The sequence below is a fragment of the Salmo salar genome, chromosome 02 (assembly GCF_965601325.2).
Source record: "Salmo salar chromosome 02, fSalSal1, whole genome shotgun sequence".
Lineage (NCBI taxonomy): Eukaryota > Metazoa > Chordata > Actinopteri > Salmoniformes > Salmonidae > Salmo > Salmo salar.
The window spans coordinates 13,964,492-13,980,998 of NC_138292.1; the positions used below are offsets into that span (position 1 = coordinate 13,964,492).

Consider the following 16,507-nt stretch of genomic DNA (forward strand, 5'->3'; position numbering starts at 1 on the left):
ACAATGTTCAGTAAATGATCAGAACAACTGGAGATGAACACTGATCATACCTGAGGAGGAATATGGACTCCCTGGTATCTTTGTCCAGTGCACTCTTTGGTCTGAGCTCTGTCATGTTGTCTAGGAGAAGAAGAAGATTAGAACTATGTTCAGACATAGCACCTACACTGTCATCAGCTGTCATCAACATGTCTTCTTCCACCTTCCCAGAAAGCATTACCTAATCGGAATGATTTGTTGGGGTGCATGCAGACGGGCTCCTCTGCCCCCGCCGCCCCTCCCTGTACCCCTCTGTATCCCCCTCCTGGTCCCTGGGAGGTCACTGAGACAGGTGTCACTGCTGATGACTGGCTAGAGGCACAGACACCCCTCCTCCCCACACTGCAGCCAAAGGAAAGGTCAGCTATCAGCTAGTGCATATCAACTAAAGTAAAACACCACCAGACTACAAACAGCAAGGAAACACATGACCTTAGACTTATGTAACTACACAGTAATAAGACACCTGTAGTAGCAACACTGTAGTTACATAGAACCTGCTGTGTTATTACATGGTTATAGACTTTAGAGGTATAGGTTATTACACAAGTGAAACGGACTGTTATCTTATGGTCATATTGCACTTAGTAAATCATATTCAACATCAGCAACACGTTTGTGTCTGTGCTCTGTGAAGTCCTTTGTCTTCCTGCCACTAACGGCTCACAGTACAACCTATCTGATTGGGCAGGTCCAGACTCCATCCTGAACACACAGGCATGGTTTATGATAACATCAGACCAACATGCATTCTCAAGAAGTTATGTCATGAGAAAAGGCCGGGGAGGGAGATATGTAACTGCACAACAGTGTTTGGCGTTGAAACAAGTGAGACAGAGCTTCTCAAACAGTTTATAAATGACCTGTCTATGTACATTAAACTAACATTGGCAGACAAATGCTTGCTGTACAAGTCCATTTCCTACAATTGCAGAACAAAGGTTTGGACTTTAAAGGGATACTTTGGGATTTTGGCAATGAGGCCCTTTATCTACTTCCCCAGAGTCAGATGAACTTGTTGATACCATTTTATGTACAGTATCTGCATCCAGTATGAAGAAAGTTAGAGGTAGTTTTGCAAACTAATGCTAACAAGCAGTCTATGGTATCCGTTAGCATGATAGACTTCCAGTCGTTGCGCTAGCGCTAGTTAGCAACTTCCTTCCAAATGCATGCAGAGATAGAAAAATGGTATTCACAAGTTCATTGCCAAAATCCTGAAGTATCCCTTTAAGGGGATCAATAAAAAGCTCAAATTCAGCATCTTACAAATAAACTTGGATTTGATTTGATGTTTAACATGTAATCCATGTCCAAACATTAAAGACCAAATATAATGCTTTGTGTTGAGGCCAGGGGCCACAATTAGAGGAAATGGTGCAAACCACCAGGGAGTGTAACGAGGTAACTCCTTTGAGGAAACGAGACTGAGACCAGGCCTGTATTCACAAAGCATCTCAGAATACGTGTACTGATCTAGGATCAGTTCCCTCTTGTCCATGTAATCTTATTCATTGTGATCCTAAATCAGCACTCCAACTCTGAGACGCTTTGTGAATAAAGGCCCTGATGGTTATATGAAATATAAACATTACCTGGAGCTGAATGAGACATCTTCTTCTTCTTCCTCCTCGCTGGTGTGGACCTCGGAGAACACTCCTCTCCAGAATGGGTGGACCAGTAACTGAGCCCAGTTTATCCTAAGGAGAACAGTTAAAAGCTGAAGTCTAATAAAGCACTCTCTTTCTGACCAAACTTATGTCGGCCTACTTGTCCTACACAGGTAGCCTAGTGGTTAAGAGCGTTGGGCCGGGCATCGAAAGGTCGCTGCTTCGAATCCCTGAGCCAGCAAGGTGGAAGAATCTGCCGTTCTGCTCTTGAGCAAGGCAATTAAACCCCAACAACAACTGCTCCTTGGGCACCGATGACGTTGATTAAGGCAGCCCCTCCCCACACCTCTCTGATTTAGAGGCGTTGGGTTAAATGCAAAAAACACATTTCTGTTGAAGGCATTCAGTTGTGCAACTGACTAGGTATCGCCCTTTCCAAAGGTCATATGTCAAAGGGATAATATGAATTATCCATCATAGAAACTTCAAACCAAGAATCTGATTTGGTGAAGGGAGTAGGGACGTACCTCTTCTGAGGGTCTTTCTGAAGCAAACCTTTAAGCAGGCTTTGGAACTCTTGTGTAGGCTTGCAGGAAGAAGCACCTTTAACAACAAAGACGATTTGGACTAGAATTAAGATGCTCTTATGACATAAAACATATTTTGTTAAGCAATAAAAATGGGCATTTTACCAGTTTGCCTTGGAGATTGAGGATCCTGAAGTAATATCAGCTCAATCAACTCAGAAAACGTCTCGGAGAAGAATGGTGGTTTTCCTGACAAATGACCACAAAACAAGACAGAAGTATTTAGGTATGAAATGAGTACTGTTATTAATGTCAATAAATCAAGTGATTTGATAGCCTGAGTGCCAGTCTATTTGTGCTACTGTGCCAACTACTTGTCACTAATTATAATGACAATGAGCAAAGGAGTTGGCAAGAGGACAAACAGATCTGGGACACAGCCCAAGTGATTTGATGAGTACCTGAAAACATCTCATAGAATATACAGCCCAGGGCCCACAGATCACTACTGATACTGTGGTCCCCCCCTTTGACCACCTCTGGTGCACAGTATACCGGAGACCCTGAAGAAAGACAAAGACATCTCCATTATACAACATATTGAAAAGCGTGATATAACATGATATTGTGGCGACCCTGTGTTTATAAGCGTGGATATCGACTCTGCCACTTGAGCATGCTTTTGTGACTTGGGCCAGAAGGTTCAGGATTCATCAATAACTGCGGGCAAGCTCACTCTCCCTGCCTGTTTCATTACACTGGGGTCAGAAGTTGGATCACTCTCCCTGCCTGTTTCATTACACTGGGGTCAGAAGTTGGATCACTCTCCCTGCCTGTTTCATTACACTGGGGTCAGAAGTTGGATCACTCTCCCTGCCTGTTTCATTACACTGGGGTCAGAAGTTGGATCACTCTTCCTGCCTGTTTCATTACACTGGGGTCAGAAGTTGGATCACTCTTCCTGCCTGTTTCATTACACTGGGGTCAGAAGTTGGATCACTCTTCCTGCCTGGTTCATTACACTGGGGTCAGAAGTTGGATAACTCTCCCTGCCTGTTTCATTACACTGGGGTCAGAAGTTGGATCGCTCTCCCTGCCTGTTTCATTACACTGGGGTCAGAAGTTGGATCCCACTACTCTTCTGACACCAGTGTAATGAAACAGGCTGAGTTTGTCCTGCAAACAATGTAGCGACCCTGTGTAGGATATGTGATAGAACATTCTAGTAAACATCCAAAAAGTAAGGGATAATCAACGAGGGCCTACGTGTTCCATGGAAAATCAGGAACGACGCGCTAATGGAGTGGAACTAACCTTCCACGGAGTTGCATTATTTTCCAGAGAACGCATTGAGCACCGAGTTGATTATCCCTTTTATACCATGGCTATAATTTAACACATTTGCCGGTAGACATGTGTTAATTTACCGGTAGAAATGTGTTCAACATCCACTGACGTAGCTAGCAAGTTTACTAGATAGCTACAGTAGTTGCCTTGGTAACCAAACAAACAGACTTCCTAGTTTAGCTAACCAAACCATCAGTCCTAGCTTGCTATTATGAAAATTGAATTCAACAATGCCAATAATGTTTTCAATTCGACTTATGTTTTCAAAAGCAGCTCAAACATAGAACATGTAAGAATGAACTAAAGCCATTGAATTCTACCGTGGGGATAAACCGTGCGTTATAGGGAAATTATGCACGCTCTAGAATGCCCTTCAAGCCAATCAGATACGAGTATTCAACAATGCCATGGTATAACAATATGTACTGTAAGGGTCACCTTGGATTCTGTTCTTGATATTTCTTCTCAATGTGTTTTCTTTGCCATCCCCTCCACCTGTTTCCTCTGCTGTGACTAAAGCGAAAAACTCCTCCAGATTCTCCCCCTCAGCTTTAGACAGGCAGAAGTTAGAGTACTTCAATGTGCCAGGGCCATCCAACAAGATCTATAGGAGGAAAAAACACAAGGTCATAATCAAATTCCACTGACTTCATGAAATCAAAACTGAGACACAAATAAATGTTGGCTAAAAATAATCAGCATTGCTTAGTTGACAAAAGGAGCTCACTTGGTGTAAAGTATTTTAAGATGGTTTGATCTATAGAATGTATTAAATGTCAGATGAGCCTCGATATAGAGTTGATTGTTTGACCAACTGAAAATGAGAGTCAGGACATCTATACTGTACCGCACCTTGGAGGGAGTGAGGTCAGAGAACACGATACCAGCATCATGGATGTATCTCAAGCCTTTGACCAGATCGATGGCAAATTCCCTCACTACATCTTCTGACAGGCACTCATCCTGGGTGATGACCGACTCCAGTGAACCCCCTAAAATATAGAGACATTATGAATGATTATTATTACCCTACCATTATACACTATCAAATCACATTCACACTTTGTGAAGTGTAAAAGTAAAAGGTTGACATAAGGTAACAATGGTATTCTTACAGTACCAAATAAGCATCTCACCTGTGCACAGTTCCGCTACAAGCCATAGATGGTTGCTGGTTTCATACCACTCATAGAAGGTTACCACATTCTCATGTTTTATGTCATGAGCTAGCCGTACCTGTGGATACACCATGGCTGAGTCAGTGTTCAAATCAAATCAAATTGTATTGGTCACATACACGTTTAGCAGATGTTATTGCGGGTGTAGGAAAATGCTTGTAAAATGTTACTCAGTCAAACCAGTTGAAAGGGATGTGTGTACTACTAGGAAGTGATGCTGGATACTTACGTGGTTTGTAATTTCATGTCTTTTTGACTTGTCACTGCAAATAATTGCAACAAAATTGATGCTCCCTTTCCTCCTCCCCTTATAAACCACTGACTTGCGTCCTGTTCCAATTTCCTCATACAGGATGAAGTTTTCCATCTGCACAGAAGATTCTCAAGTTAGGGAAAGTGGTTGGTCACTTGCTGGGGGTGAATAGCACATTTGTATAGGTTGAAACTAGTAAATGGCATTTGCATTTAGCTAGTTAAACTAGGTCGCTAACTGCTAGCTAATTTGCTAGGTAACGCTAACGTTAACTGTTTTACTGACAGAAGCAAGCTGTGCAGAGCAACTATACGGTCCATGCAATCATAAAACCAGACAGCCAATTCCCATAAACAGATAAACAGGTTAATACAGGCAAGAATCCACAAACTAACTGTAACTATATCACGAACTAGTTAAATTGCTTTATAATAAAAATACATATTATTAAAAAGCGCTGGTTTTACCTTCAAATCCCCCCTCCAACTCAAACTCAAAGCGCGAAGTTTGTTACCGGATATCACTTTTGGATCATTTCATTCCTACTGTAGGGGGTTAAAAATACATGGTTTTAAGAAAAATTAAGCTTATCATGTTTTATTTATCTTTTACATTTTATGGATGTAAACCCAATATTAAACTTTAAAAGTTGTATGAAAAGGATCCATAACAAGCATTTACTTGTGTCTAATTGTATTTCATTATTTTGCTTGAATACCTCTGACTGAGCTATTCCTTGGTTACTAGGATACAAGGAAGGACGCGGCAGTAGTGCACACACAATGCAAGGTTATGCGTCTTCTTGTGAACAGAGGCAGACAAAGCACAGAGTTTTCATAATAAAACATCTTTGCACAAAACAGGCCCACATAATGTTGACTGCCTACTCAAACTGTGGACATAGGTCTAGCTAGCATTCGCAAATATGGTGATAATTATTGGGTCCATCCCTCCAACCTGGGTTAGACCCATACCCTAAAATATGATATTATATTCTATATGAATTAGCTATACATTTTATTATATTATTATATCCTGTGCAAAATAAATCATTGGAAGCTGATAGATTGTATAGTAGCTAACTCTCCCTTTCTTTCTCTAGTGCTCTGTCTGTTTGTCTGTCTTCCTGTCCCCACCCACTCTCTGCCCACTTTCTTGTTCCCAGAAAACTCCTAACCTGGCTTTGATAGCTATTGAGGGAAAACTGTAGAGGGGCAAGCAAGGTTAAATGCACAGGGCAGTGCACTTCAATCTGAACTGTTACTGAACTGGTGTGAACATGGAGGAGGTGAGGGCCCTGGTGGAGTGGTGCCTGGAAAATAACCTCTTCCTCAACGTCAACAAAATGAAGGAGCTGATTGTGGACTTCAGGAAACAGCAGAGGGAGCATGCCTCTATCCATATCGACTGGACAGCAGTGGAGAAGGTGGAAAGCTTCAAGTTCCTCACATCACTGACAATCTGAAATGGTCTATCCACACAGACAGTGTTGTGAAGAAGGCGCAACAGCACCTCTTCAACCTCAGGAGGCTGAAGAAATTTGTCTTGGCCCCTAAGACCCTCACAAACTTTTACAAATGCACATTTGAGAGCATCCTGTCGGGCTGTATCACCGCCTGGTACGCAACTGCACCGGCCGCAACCGCAGGGCTCTCCAGAGGGTGGTGCGGTCTGCCCAACACACACTGCCTGCCCTCCAGGACACCTAGAGCACCCGATGTCACAGGAAGGCCAAAAAGACCATCAAGGACATCAACCACCGAGCCACGGCCAGTTCACCCCGCTATCATCCAGAAGGCGAGGTCAGTACAGGCGCATCAAAGCTGGGACCGAGAGACTGAAAAACAGCTTCTATCTCAAGGCCATGAGACTGTTAAATAGCCATCACTAGCCGGCTACCACCCGGTTACTCAATCCTGCACCTTATAGGCTGCTGCTCCATATACATAGACATGGAATCACTAGTCACTTTAATAATGGAACACTAGTCACTTTAATAATGTTTACATACTGCTTTACTCATTTCATATGTATATGCTGTATTCAATTCTACTGTATTTTAGTCAATGCCACTCCAACTTTGCTCATCCTAATATTGATAGATTTCTTAATTCCATTCTTTTACTTTTAGATTTGTGTGTATTGTTGTGAATTGTTAGATACTACTGCACTGTTGGAGATAGCAAAACAAGCATTTAGCTTCACCCGCAATGACATCTGCTAAATATGTGTATGTGACCAATAAAAATCGATTTTGAAGACATTAAGTGAAGCTTGTTGTCGGGCAGAGCAAGTAGATAAAGGTCAGATGTTCTTTTGAGTGGTCAAAGGGCCTTTTATTCTCTGGTGTTTTCAGACAACACACATACAGTAGGCATAATCTCTCTCCTTCTCTCTTTCTCTTTCTCTTTCTCTTTCTCTGTGTGTGTGTGTGTGTGTGTGTGCGTGCGTGCGTGCGTGCGTGCGTGCGTGAGAAAGAGAGTGAGAGAGAGAGCATGCACATGCTTGCGTGTGTGACAGATACAGATCAATGAAATCAAAATATTGTCACATGCATACAGTCTATTGTCAGGTGCCACTGCCAACAAGGCTTGACAGTAGCAAACATGCTCCAGGTAGGGCCTACGCTACTCTATGGTTGACCACTGTGTGCTACTCTATGGTTGACCCCTGTGTGTGTGAGAATGTGAGTATGAGTGTGAGTGTGTGTGTGTGTGTGTTTGTGGGTGACATAAGAAGTTATGATCTATTCTATTCTACTCTACTCTTCAAGATCTAGCCCGGTCCCATACAATACAGATGGAACGTAGAAGTGTACTTTAATAGGCCTGCCATTTGACAGAATTAGTCTGTAGCCGCCTCCCTTCACACTAGCACCTAACCCATTCATAGATGCTAACTGCTTTAGCACCTATTGACGATATTATCTTCTGGCCGGGGGAGTTTTGTTAAGATCCCTAGACGCTCGATAGAACATATGGAACATATTTTTCATATCAGAGAGAAATAATAATGATAATAATAATAAAGCTTAAATTACTACACACCTTTATAAGGTTAGGGTTATTTTATTAAAAAAATATATATTTAACCTTTATTTAACCAGGTAGGCCAGTTGAGAACAAGTTCTCATTTACAACTGCGACCTGGCCAAGATAAAGCAAAGCAGTACGACAAGAACAACAACACAGAGTTACAGATAAAGAAACATACAGTCAATCACACAATAGAAAAATCTATGAACAGTGTGTGCAAATGTAGAAGAGTAGGGAGATAAGGCAATAAATAGGCCATGGAAGCTAAATAATTACAATTTAGCATTAACACTTGAGTAATAGATGTGCAGATGATGATGTGCAAGTAGAGATACTGGGGTGCAAAAGAGTAAGAGGATAAGTAACAATATGGGAAACAGGTAGTTGGGTGTGCTATTTACAGATTGGCTGTGTACAGGTACAGTGATCGGTAAGCTGCTCTGACAGCTGATGCTTAAAGTTAGAGAGGGAGATATAAGACTCCAGCTTCAGTGATTTTTGCAATTCGTTCCAGTCATTGGCAGCAGAGAACTGGAAGGAAAGGTGGCTAAAGAAAGTGTTGGCTTTGGGGGTGACCTGTGAAATATACCTGCTGGAGTGCGTGCTACGGGTGGGTGTTGCTATGGTGACCAGTGAGCTGAGATAAGGCGGGGCTTTACCTAGCAAAGACTTATAGATGACCTGGAGCCAGTGGGTTTGGCAACGAATATGTAGTGAGGGCCAGGCAACGAGAGTATACAGGTCGCAGTGGTGAGTAGTATATGGGGCTTTGGTGACAAAATGGATGGCACTGTGATAGATTACATCCAATTTGCTGAGTAGAGTGTTGGAGGCTATATTGTAAATAACATCGCTGAAGTCAAGGATCGGTAGAATAGTCAGTTTTACAAGGGTATGTTTGGCAGCATGAGTGAAGGATGCTTTGTTACGAAATAGGAAGCCGATTCTAGATTTAATTTTGGATTGGAGATGCTTGACGTGAGTCTGGAAGGAGAGTTTACAGTCTAACCAGACACCTAGGTATTTGTAGTTGTCCACATATTCTAGGTCAGAACCGTCCAGAGTAGTGATGCTAGTTGGGCGGGAGGGTGCGGGCAGCAATCGGTTGAAGAGCATGCACTTAGTTTTACTTGCATTTAAAAGCAGTTGGAGGCCTCGGAAGGAGTGTTGTATGGCATTGAAGCTAGTTTGGAGGTTTGTTAGCACAGTGTCCAAAGAAGGGCCAGATGTATACAGAATGGTATCGTCTGCGTAGAGGTGGATCAGAGAATCACTAGCAGCAAGAGCGACATCATTGATATATACAGAGAAAAGAGTCGGCCCGAGAATTGAACCCTGTGGCACCCCCATAGAGACTGCCAGAGGTCCGGACAACAGGACCTCCGATTTGACATACTGAACTCTATCTGAAAAGTAGTTGGCGAACCAGGTGAGGCAGTCATTTGAGAAGCCAATGCTATTGAGTCTGCTGATAAGAATGCGGTGATTGATAGAGTCAAAGGCCTTGGCCATGTCGATGAAGACGGCTGCACAGTACTGTCTTTTATCGATGGCGGTTAGGATATCATTTAGGACGTTGAGCGTGGCTGAGGTGCACCCATGACCAGCTCGGAAACCAGATTGCATAGTGGAGAAGGTACGGTGAGATTCGAAATGGTCGGTGATCTTGGCTTTCAAAGATTTTAGAAAGGCAGGGCAGGATGGATATAGGTCTATAACAGTTTGGGTCTAGAGTGTTTTCCAATCTTTGGGGATCTCAGACAACACGAAAGAGAGGTTGAATAGGCTAGTAATAGGGGTTGCAACAATTTCGGCAGATAATTTTAGAAAGAGAGGGTCCAGATTGTCTAGCCCAGCTGATTTCTAGAGATCCAGATTTTTCAGCTCTTTCAGAACATCAGCTGTCTGGATTTGGGTGTAGGAGAAGGGGGGGCTTGGGCAAGTTGCTGCAGGGGGTGCTGAGATGTTGGCCGGGGTAGGGTTAGCCCGGTGGAAAGCATGGGCAGCCGTAGAAAAATGCTTATTGAAGTGATCGATTATCTTAGGTGACAGTGTTTCCTATCCTCAGTGCAGTGGGCAGCTGGGAGGAGGTGCTCTTATTCTCCATGGACTTTACAGTGTCCCAAAACGTAGTGTTTCCACACAACCATATCTCCATGTCGGCCACCTGTGCTAATTAGTTATCTAGTTTGCCCTGAACAACTGTGTGTAAATGTAACTGTGGAGAAAGTGTAGTTCGTCAACTGGCACACACAGCTTATGGATCTGTGCAGTAGGCTAAGTGTATCGTTTTTATTTGAAAGATTATTTCTCACTGATATGAAAGATAAGGAGCATATGTTTTGAAAACCGTTTTGCAAGTGATGATTATTGATGCTTCTAAACGTTAAAGCACAGTGTCGGAATTGTAGTTCACACACAGCCAACCATGTGCGAAGCTAACTGATGAAAACCCTACAGATAATAAGAAGGGTTTTCAAGAGCTATAGCACCCTCCAGCTGTGAGGAGAGTGATGTCATCATGTTCGATGCGTTCAAGTGGAATGTGACACTGGTAGCGATCTGCGTGGTGTTTTGGACACACTCACAACCGGCTTTCTCTACAACATTACCAACTTGATGAAATCTACTCGAATCCGATTCTGTGTTATAGTACTGCACTCTTATTATTTTTTTCGCCATAACTTGGAGGCTTCTCTGAGACAGTGTAAGCTAAACGCTGATGCTGAACGAACCAAGAAAACGAAACATAGCATGCTGCGTGCGCTACTTTTCTTTCATCCGTAGGCTATATTTGCTTCAGAAGTTCTCCCCAAATGTAAGCGACGGCGAAGGTGTTTTTGCACGTTTCTTTGCTTGTTCATGCACTTTTACTTTTTGTGCTATTTAGTATTTTTTCTACAAAACAGACCAACAGTTCCATGGACAATATTTTAGAAAAGCGGGTGGTCTCCATTACGATATACAATTGGCGAGTGAATGAATTGAGGCCAGACACAGAAAGGAAACAGTTGATTAGGCACTACGAACTGAAATCATTCGGAATCTTTGTCGCTATTCACGTGGTAAGTGTCATCACAGTTCATTGAGTATCGGCTGCCTACAATTGGAAACATTGTGTCAATGTAAATAAATACTGATTATTGTGTAGTATATGCACACCTTGTGTTACACCCCTACCTCATTTGCACACACTGTATATAGACTTTTTCTACTGTGTTATTGACTGTATGTTTGTTTATTCCATGTGTAACTCTGTGTTGTTGTGTGTCGAACTGCTTTGCTTTATCTTGGCCAGGTCGCAGTTGTAAATGAGAACTTGTTCTCAACTGACCTACATGGTTAAATAAAGGTGAAATAAAATAAATAGCTCACTGACCGACATTTTGACAGGTTACTTTATGTGCACGAGAGTGCCCCAGCTTGTGGATCAGTAGAATGTGATGTGACATTCTGATTCCATTTCTCTCCCTCCTTAAATCCAGATGCAAAATCAAAGCCGTGTGTCTAGAGGCAGGGTTTAATAAGCTTTCTTGTACAAAGCAGATTGATCCGATTACATTCAAGCTTTCTTAACGTTTAACTGAACCAACACTGAGGCATAATGGCTTACTGTCTTCAAGGTATATTTGGTCAATGTTTCATGCAGAGGCTGGTGGACTGGGAGTCTTTTTCTTGAGGGCCACGATGGACTATAAATGAAGCAGTCGAGAAGGCACATGATCTGCCAGTAAACATCCGCCATAACAAATTCCCTATTAGTCAGTTTCATTCCCAAAATATTTTTTTACATTTTGTTTTTTATCACAATGACACCTTCCTTTTATTTCCATTATATGAGCAGTGAGGTAATGGATCTTAACCCGCTGCATAGCCTAACACATATTGGATAACTTTGTTCCTTTCATGTCTCCAGATGTTCAAGCTTTCCACATTGCTGGCTATGTTTGGCCAGAAGCATAGGCCACCATCCCAGACTTTAATACCAGAGATACTGAGGCCACCTGGACTATTTACATTGACACCCCTCCCCTTTGTTTTTACACTGCTGCTACTCACTGTTTATTATCTATGCATAGTCATTTTACCCCTACCTACATGTACAAATGACCTCAACTAACTCGTTAATGTTATTTTACTGTTACTTTTTATTTTATTTTTTACTTTAGTTTATTTAGTAAATCTTTTCTTAACCAACAATGCCGTTCAAGAAATGGAGTTAAGGGCTTGTAAGTAAGCATTTCACGGTAAGGTCTACTACACCTGTTGTATTCGTCACGTGACAAATAACATTTTATTTGATTTTGATTTGCTTTTATCTGTTCTCAACTCACACACACACACACACACACACACACACACACACACACACACACACACACACACACACACACACACACACACACACACACACACACATCATTTCTATCTGATACACTGGCATTTTGAGATCCAATATTCAAGGCCACATTAAATGCACTAGTTCAAACATACATGTGTGTCATAATCATGCCCTATTGGTACCATGCCAGACTTTCATGCATTGCTATTGAGGCTGCTCTCAACTACTCAACCACACACACACACACACACACACACACACACACACACACAGGTCTGTGGTGGTGTTTCCATCTGATACGGTGGCACATCCAATACTCAAGGCCACATTAAGTTCAAACAATCATGTGTGTCATAATCCTAATCATGCCCTATTGACCATTGTGAAACACGTGTCACATAGGTGCCCTTACTAAATCACCCTGGTGTCTGAAACTGAAAGCAGCCCATACTCTACTGCTGCTGTGACGATGGCTCTTGGTGTGTGTGTGTGTGTGTGTGTGTGTGTGTGTGTGTGTGTGTGTGTGTGTGTGTGTGTGTGTGTGTGTGTGTGTGTGTGTGTGTGTGTGTGTTTGTGTGTGTGTGTGTCAGGATCAGCCGGGGCCATGCCATCCATGCGTGATTTATAATCCCTGTGTTTTAACAGATTGCATCCGAGCAGCTCAATAATTGTGCCATCCCATTCCCTGCAGCAGAGAGAGATGATGGGTTGTATAACCAACCATACAGCTGAGCATTAGGACTGGGGTTATATATTGTTCTTAGACATAGTTCATGATCCCACTGTGATTTAGTGTGGAGAGACTTTCGAGGAACACATGGGTCCATTGCTTTCCTACTCATTTCACAATCTCTGGGAAAAGCGACTGGATTTATTACGGTCTCTTGCATTTTCTCATCTTAATGCATGAGTGATTTCTTCTTCTCTGCTCTTCTGCACATGTGTTTTGGCCTGAACGCCTGGAGAGCTTGGTCGTGTTCCCCTGCTCAGACGTTGCGTGCATCAACCAATGGTTGCGTGTCACATCATCGACTGTGCCGTTGTGCACCAGATTGCTATAACATATGATGTGGTAAACTGATGCCTATCCAGGCGTTGTTAGATCTGGTATGCTTCAGCAACACCTGGGCAGAGGAACGCTCCCCTCATCTCTCTAGCTCACCCCTAACCTCACTCTCTCGCTCACCCCTAACCTCACTCTCTCGCTCACCCCTAACCTCACTCTCTCGCTCACCCCTAACCTCACTCTCACCCCTAACCTCCTCTCTCTCTCGCTCTCTCTCTCTCTCTCTCTCTCTCCCCTAACCTCTTCTCTCTCTTTCTCTCTCTCTCTCTCTCTCTCTCTCTCTCTCCCTCCCTCGCGCTCCCCTAACCTCTTCTCTCTCTCTCTCCCTCTCTCTCCCCTAACCTCTTCTCTCTCTCTCTCCCTCTCTCTCCCCTAACCTCTTCTCTCTCTCGCTCTCTCTCTCTCCTAACCCCTCTCCCCTAACCTCTTCTTTCTCTCTCTTTCACCTCTAACTCTCGCTGCTCCTATTTATGGCAGCCAGTATCACTCACTATAATTAGGTGGTTCATGTTGTGTCTGTATGTCCAGTCCAATCCTGCTAATGCAAATGTGTTAGGCTAGATTTGTTTGGCCTATCCTATTCTAACTTGCCTACAGCTGAGGTATAGAGATGGCTATACAAGAGAGCAAGAGGATCCACTCTTGCTCTTGCAGTCACTTCTCTCTATTCTTACATACAGTAATTATGAAGCATGTTTTACTAGTTGAATGTCTACTGCCTATGTAACCAACACTTACTGGGCCTTTACAGTTCATATCTATTTCTGCAGTCGATCAGGCACTACATCTCTCCATTTAGTCTAATACAGTTCATATCTATTTCTGCAGTCGATCAGGCACTACATCTCTCCATTTAGTCTAATACAGTTCATATCTATATCTGCAGTCGATCAGGGACTACATCTCTCCATTTAGTCTAATACAGTTCATATCTATTTCTGCAGTCGATCAGGCACTACATATCTCCATTTAGTCTAATACAGTTCATATCTATATCTGCAGTCGATCAGGGACTACATCTCTCCATTTAGTCTAATACAGTTCATATCTATTTCTGCAGTCCATCAGGCACTACATCTCTCCATTTAGTCTAATACAGTTCATATCTATTTCTGCAGTCCATCAGGCACTACATCTCTCCATTTAGTCTAATACAGTTCATATCTATTTCTGCAGTCCATCAGGCACTACATCTCTCCATTTAGTCTAATACAGTTCATATCTATTTCTGCAGTCCATCAGGCACTACATCTCTCCATTTAGTCTAATACAGTTCATATCTATTTCTGCAGTCCATCAGGCACTACATCTCTCCATTTAGTCTAATACAGTTCATATCTATTTCTGCAGTCCATCAGGCACTACATCTCTCCATTTAGTCTAATACAGTTCATATCTATTTCTGCAGTCCATCAGGCACTACATCTCTCCATTTAGTCTAATACAGTTCATATCTATTTCTGCAGTCCATCAGGCACTACATCTCTCCATTTAGTCTAATACAGTTCATATCTATATCTGCAGTCGATCAGGGACTACATCTCTCCATTTAGTCTAATACAGTTCATATCTATTTCTGCAGTCCATCAGGCACTACATTTCTCCATTTTGTCTAATAACATCAATATCCCGTTCCTCTTTTTCACCAGTTGTGCAACATGCTGAGAGGCAGTTTCATCATTCAAAGAATTGAAGCAAAGTAACCCCTCCAGATGACTAACAATTAATTCATCCCTAGTATACATTTTAAACTAAAGGTTTTTCTACAGTTGAAGTTGAACTGTTTTTTTAATCAAATGAGTTCACATCATCTGTCTAATCTCACAAGCATTCACATTTGAAATATATATGCATGATTTGTTGATAGTTTATAGTTGATATCCTGAGGCACACTAGCTAGCGTTAGCCATGGCAGAAAGACATGGAGACTCCTCCTTTCAGCAAGTCCAGATTAACTGCCTGCCTCACTACAGTGTGACTGAGTCTCCTGCTGGAATGAGGCATGCTGGGGCTCTGAGCTCAGCTCCATTCTTTGGCCTCTCCTTTGTAAATAAAGCTTTTGTTTTTTTGGGGCAATGGGCATCCCACTTTCTGCCTTTCTACCCAATCACAGCTACAGACAGCAGCTTCAAATATTGCTCAACACACAGCTGACTGCTTGAACAGGAGGGACAACCCTTTTCCTCTAGTTGTTGGGAAATGTAGGCCCAGTGTCCTAGTAGTTGGCTACTGGCAGCAGAACACTGTCCGAGGGTCCATTTAGAATGAGCAGGTTTAATTTCTAATTGACCTCTTCCCCCCCACTTGTATATGACAGATTCATTGCAACATTTATTCCATGGCAAACAAGGTAGGGGGACAAGTGGGGGACACAAAGTGATTATTAATCATAGCAGAATGAGCAGTTTAACTGTAAGTCTCTACACAGCCACAGATAAAGGAACACACCATCCCACCACCTTTCCTCAGAAAGTGTTCCTCTGTGTGTGACTGAGGCAGTCAACAGAAGCAGGCCTCTGAGTTGATCCCATAATGCCTCCACTCCCATTGTTCTCTCCTTTGTTCAGTTAGTTTCAGGGGGACTGTTAAGAGAGTTGCGTTACTTTGGAGACGTGCCCTGAAATATAATGGGAGAGAGAGCAGACCAGAGTTCCTGTGGAAAGTGTGAGACCTCGGAATGAGCTGGCGGAGAAAAACCCATTAAAGAAACTACGTATGGCCATTTTTCATTCAGCTAGCTATTAATAGTCAGGCAGGCTAATGGTGTCTAGTTGAATGCATCGTTTTTCTGGTGACATAAGTAGCTCTAGGCTACTTTGTCATCAGGTCAGACCTGTGTCCCCGTTGAGGTTGTTTTTCCTCATATCAGGCCTCAGTCCCAAATGGCACCCTATTCCCTATATAATGCCTTAGTGCTCTGGTCAAAAGTAGTGCACTATATAGGGAATAAAGTGCCGTTGGCCCCCGGTGCTAGTAGGAATTGCAGTTGATTGTTTGAGTGACTATGGGTCAGCATGTGTTTGTTTGTTTCCAGTGAGGGTCAGTGGAATACATGATTGGATTTAGGCCTCCTCTAGACGTGACAGTAAATTGAATAGATTGTGCTGACC

General features: G+C 42.6%; 2 protein-coding genes across 2 annotated transcripts in view; one reads left to right on the plus strand and one right to left on the minus strand.

The window, feature by feature from the left end:
* LOC106595924 (serine/threonine-protein kinase ULK4) overlaps positions 1 to 5,500 on the minus strand; it is a 323,274-nt gene extending 317,774 nt beyond the window's left edge. Inside the window, exons 1-11 of the mRNA XM_082959959.1 lie at positions 5,422 to 5,500; positions 4,931 to 5,068; positions 4,660 to 4,759; positions 4,376 to 4,515; positions 3,962 to 4,127; positions 2,638 to 2,739; positions 2,342 to 2,425; positions 2,177 to 2,252; positions 1,635 to 1,739; positions 221 to 381; positions 51 to 120 (exon numbers count right to left, since the gene is read on the minus strand). Of these exons, the coding sequence (XP_082816085.1) occupies positions 51 to 120; positions 221 to 381; positions 1,635 to 1,739; positions 2,177 to 2,252; positions 2,342 to 2,425; positions 2,638 to 2,739; positions 3,962 to 4,127; positions 4,376 to 4,515; positions 4,660 to 4,759; positions 4,931 to 5,068 (1,142 nt within the window). The 5' untranslated portion in view covers positions 5,422 to 5,500. The remainder of the gene's footprint in view (positions 1 to 50; positions 121 to 220; positions 382 to 1,634; positions 1,740 to 2,176; positions 2,253 to 2,341; positions 2,426 to 2,637; positions 2,740 to 3,961; positions 4,128 to 4,375; positions 4,516 to 4,659; positions 4,760 to 4,930; positions 5,069 to 5,421) is intronic.
* A 5,024-nt stretch (positions 5,501 to 10,524) lies between these two features.
* LOC106591343 (trafficking kinesin-binding protein 1) overlaps positions 10,525 to 16,507 on the plus strand; it is a 92,942-nt gene continuing 86,959 nt past the window's right edge. The window contains exon 1 of the mRNA XM_082959987.1: positions 10,525 to 11,054. The gene's annotated coding sequence lies outside the window, so the exon portion shown is untranslated. The remainder of the gene's footprint in view (positions 11,055 to 16,507) is intronic.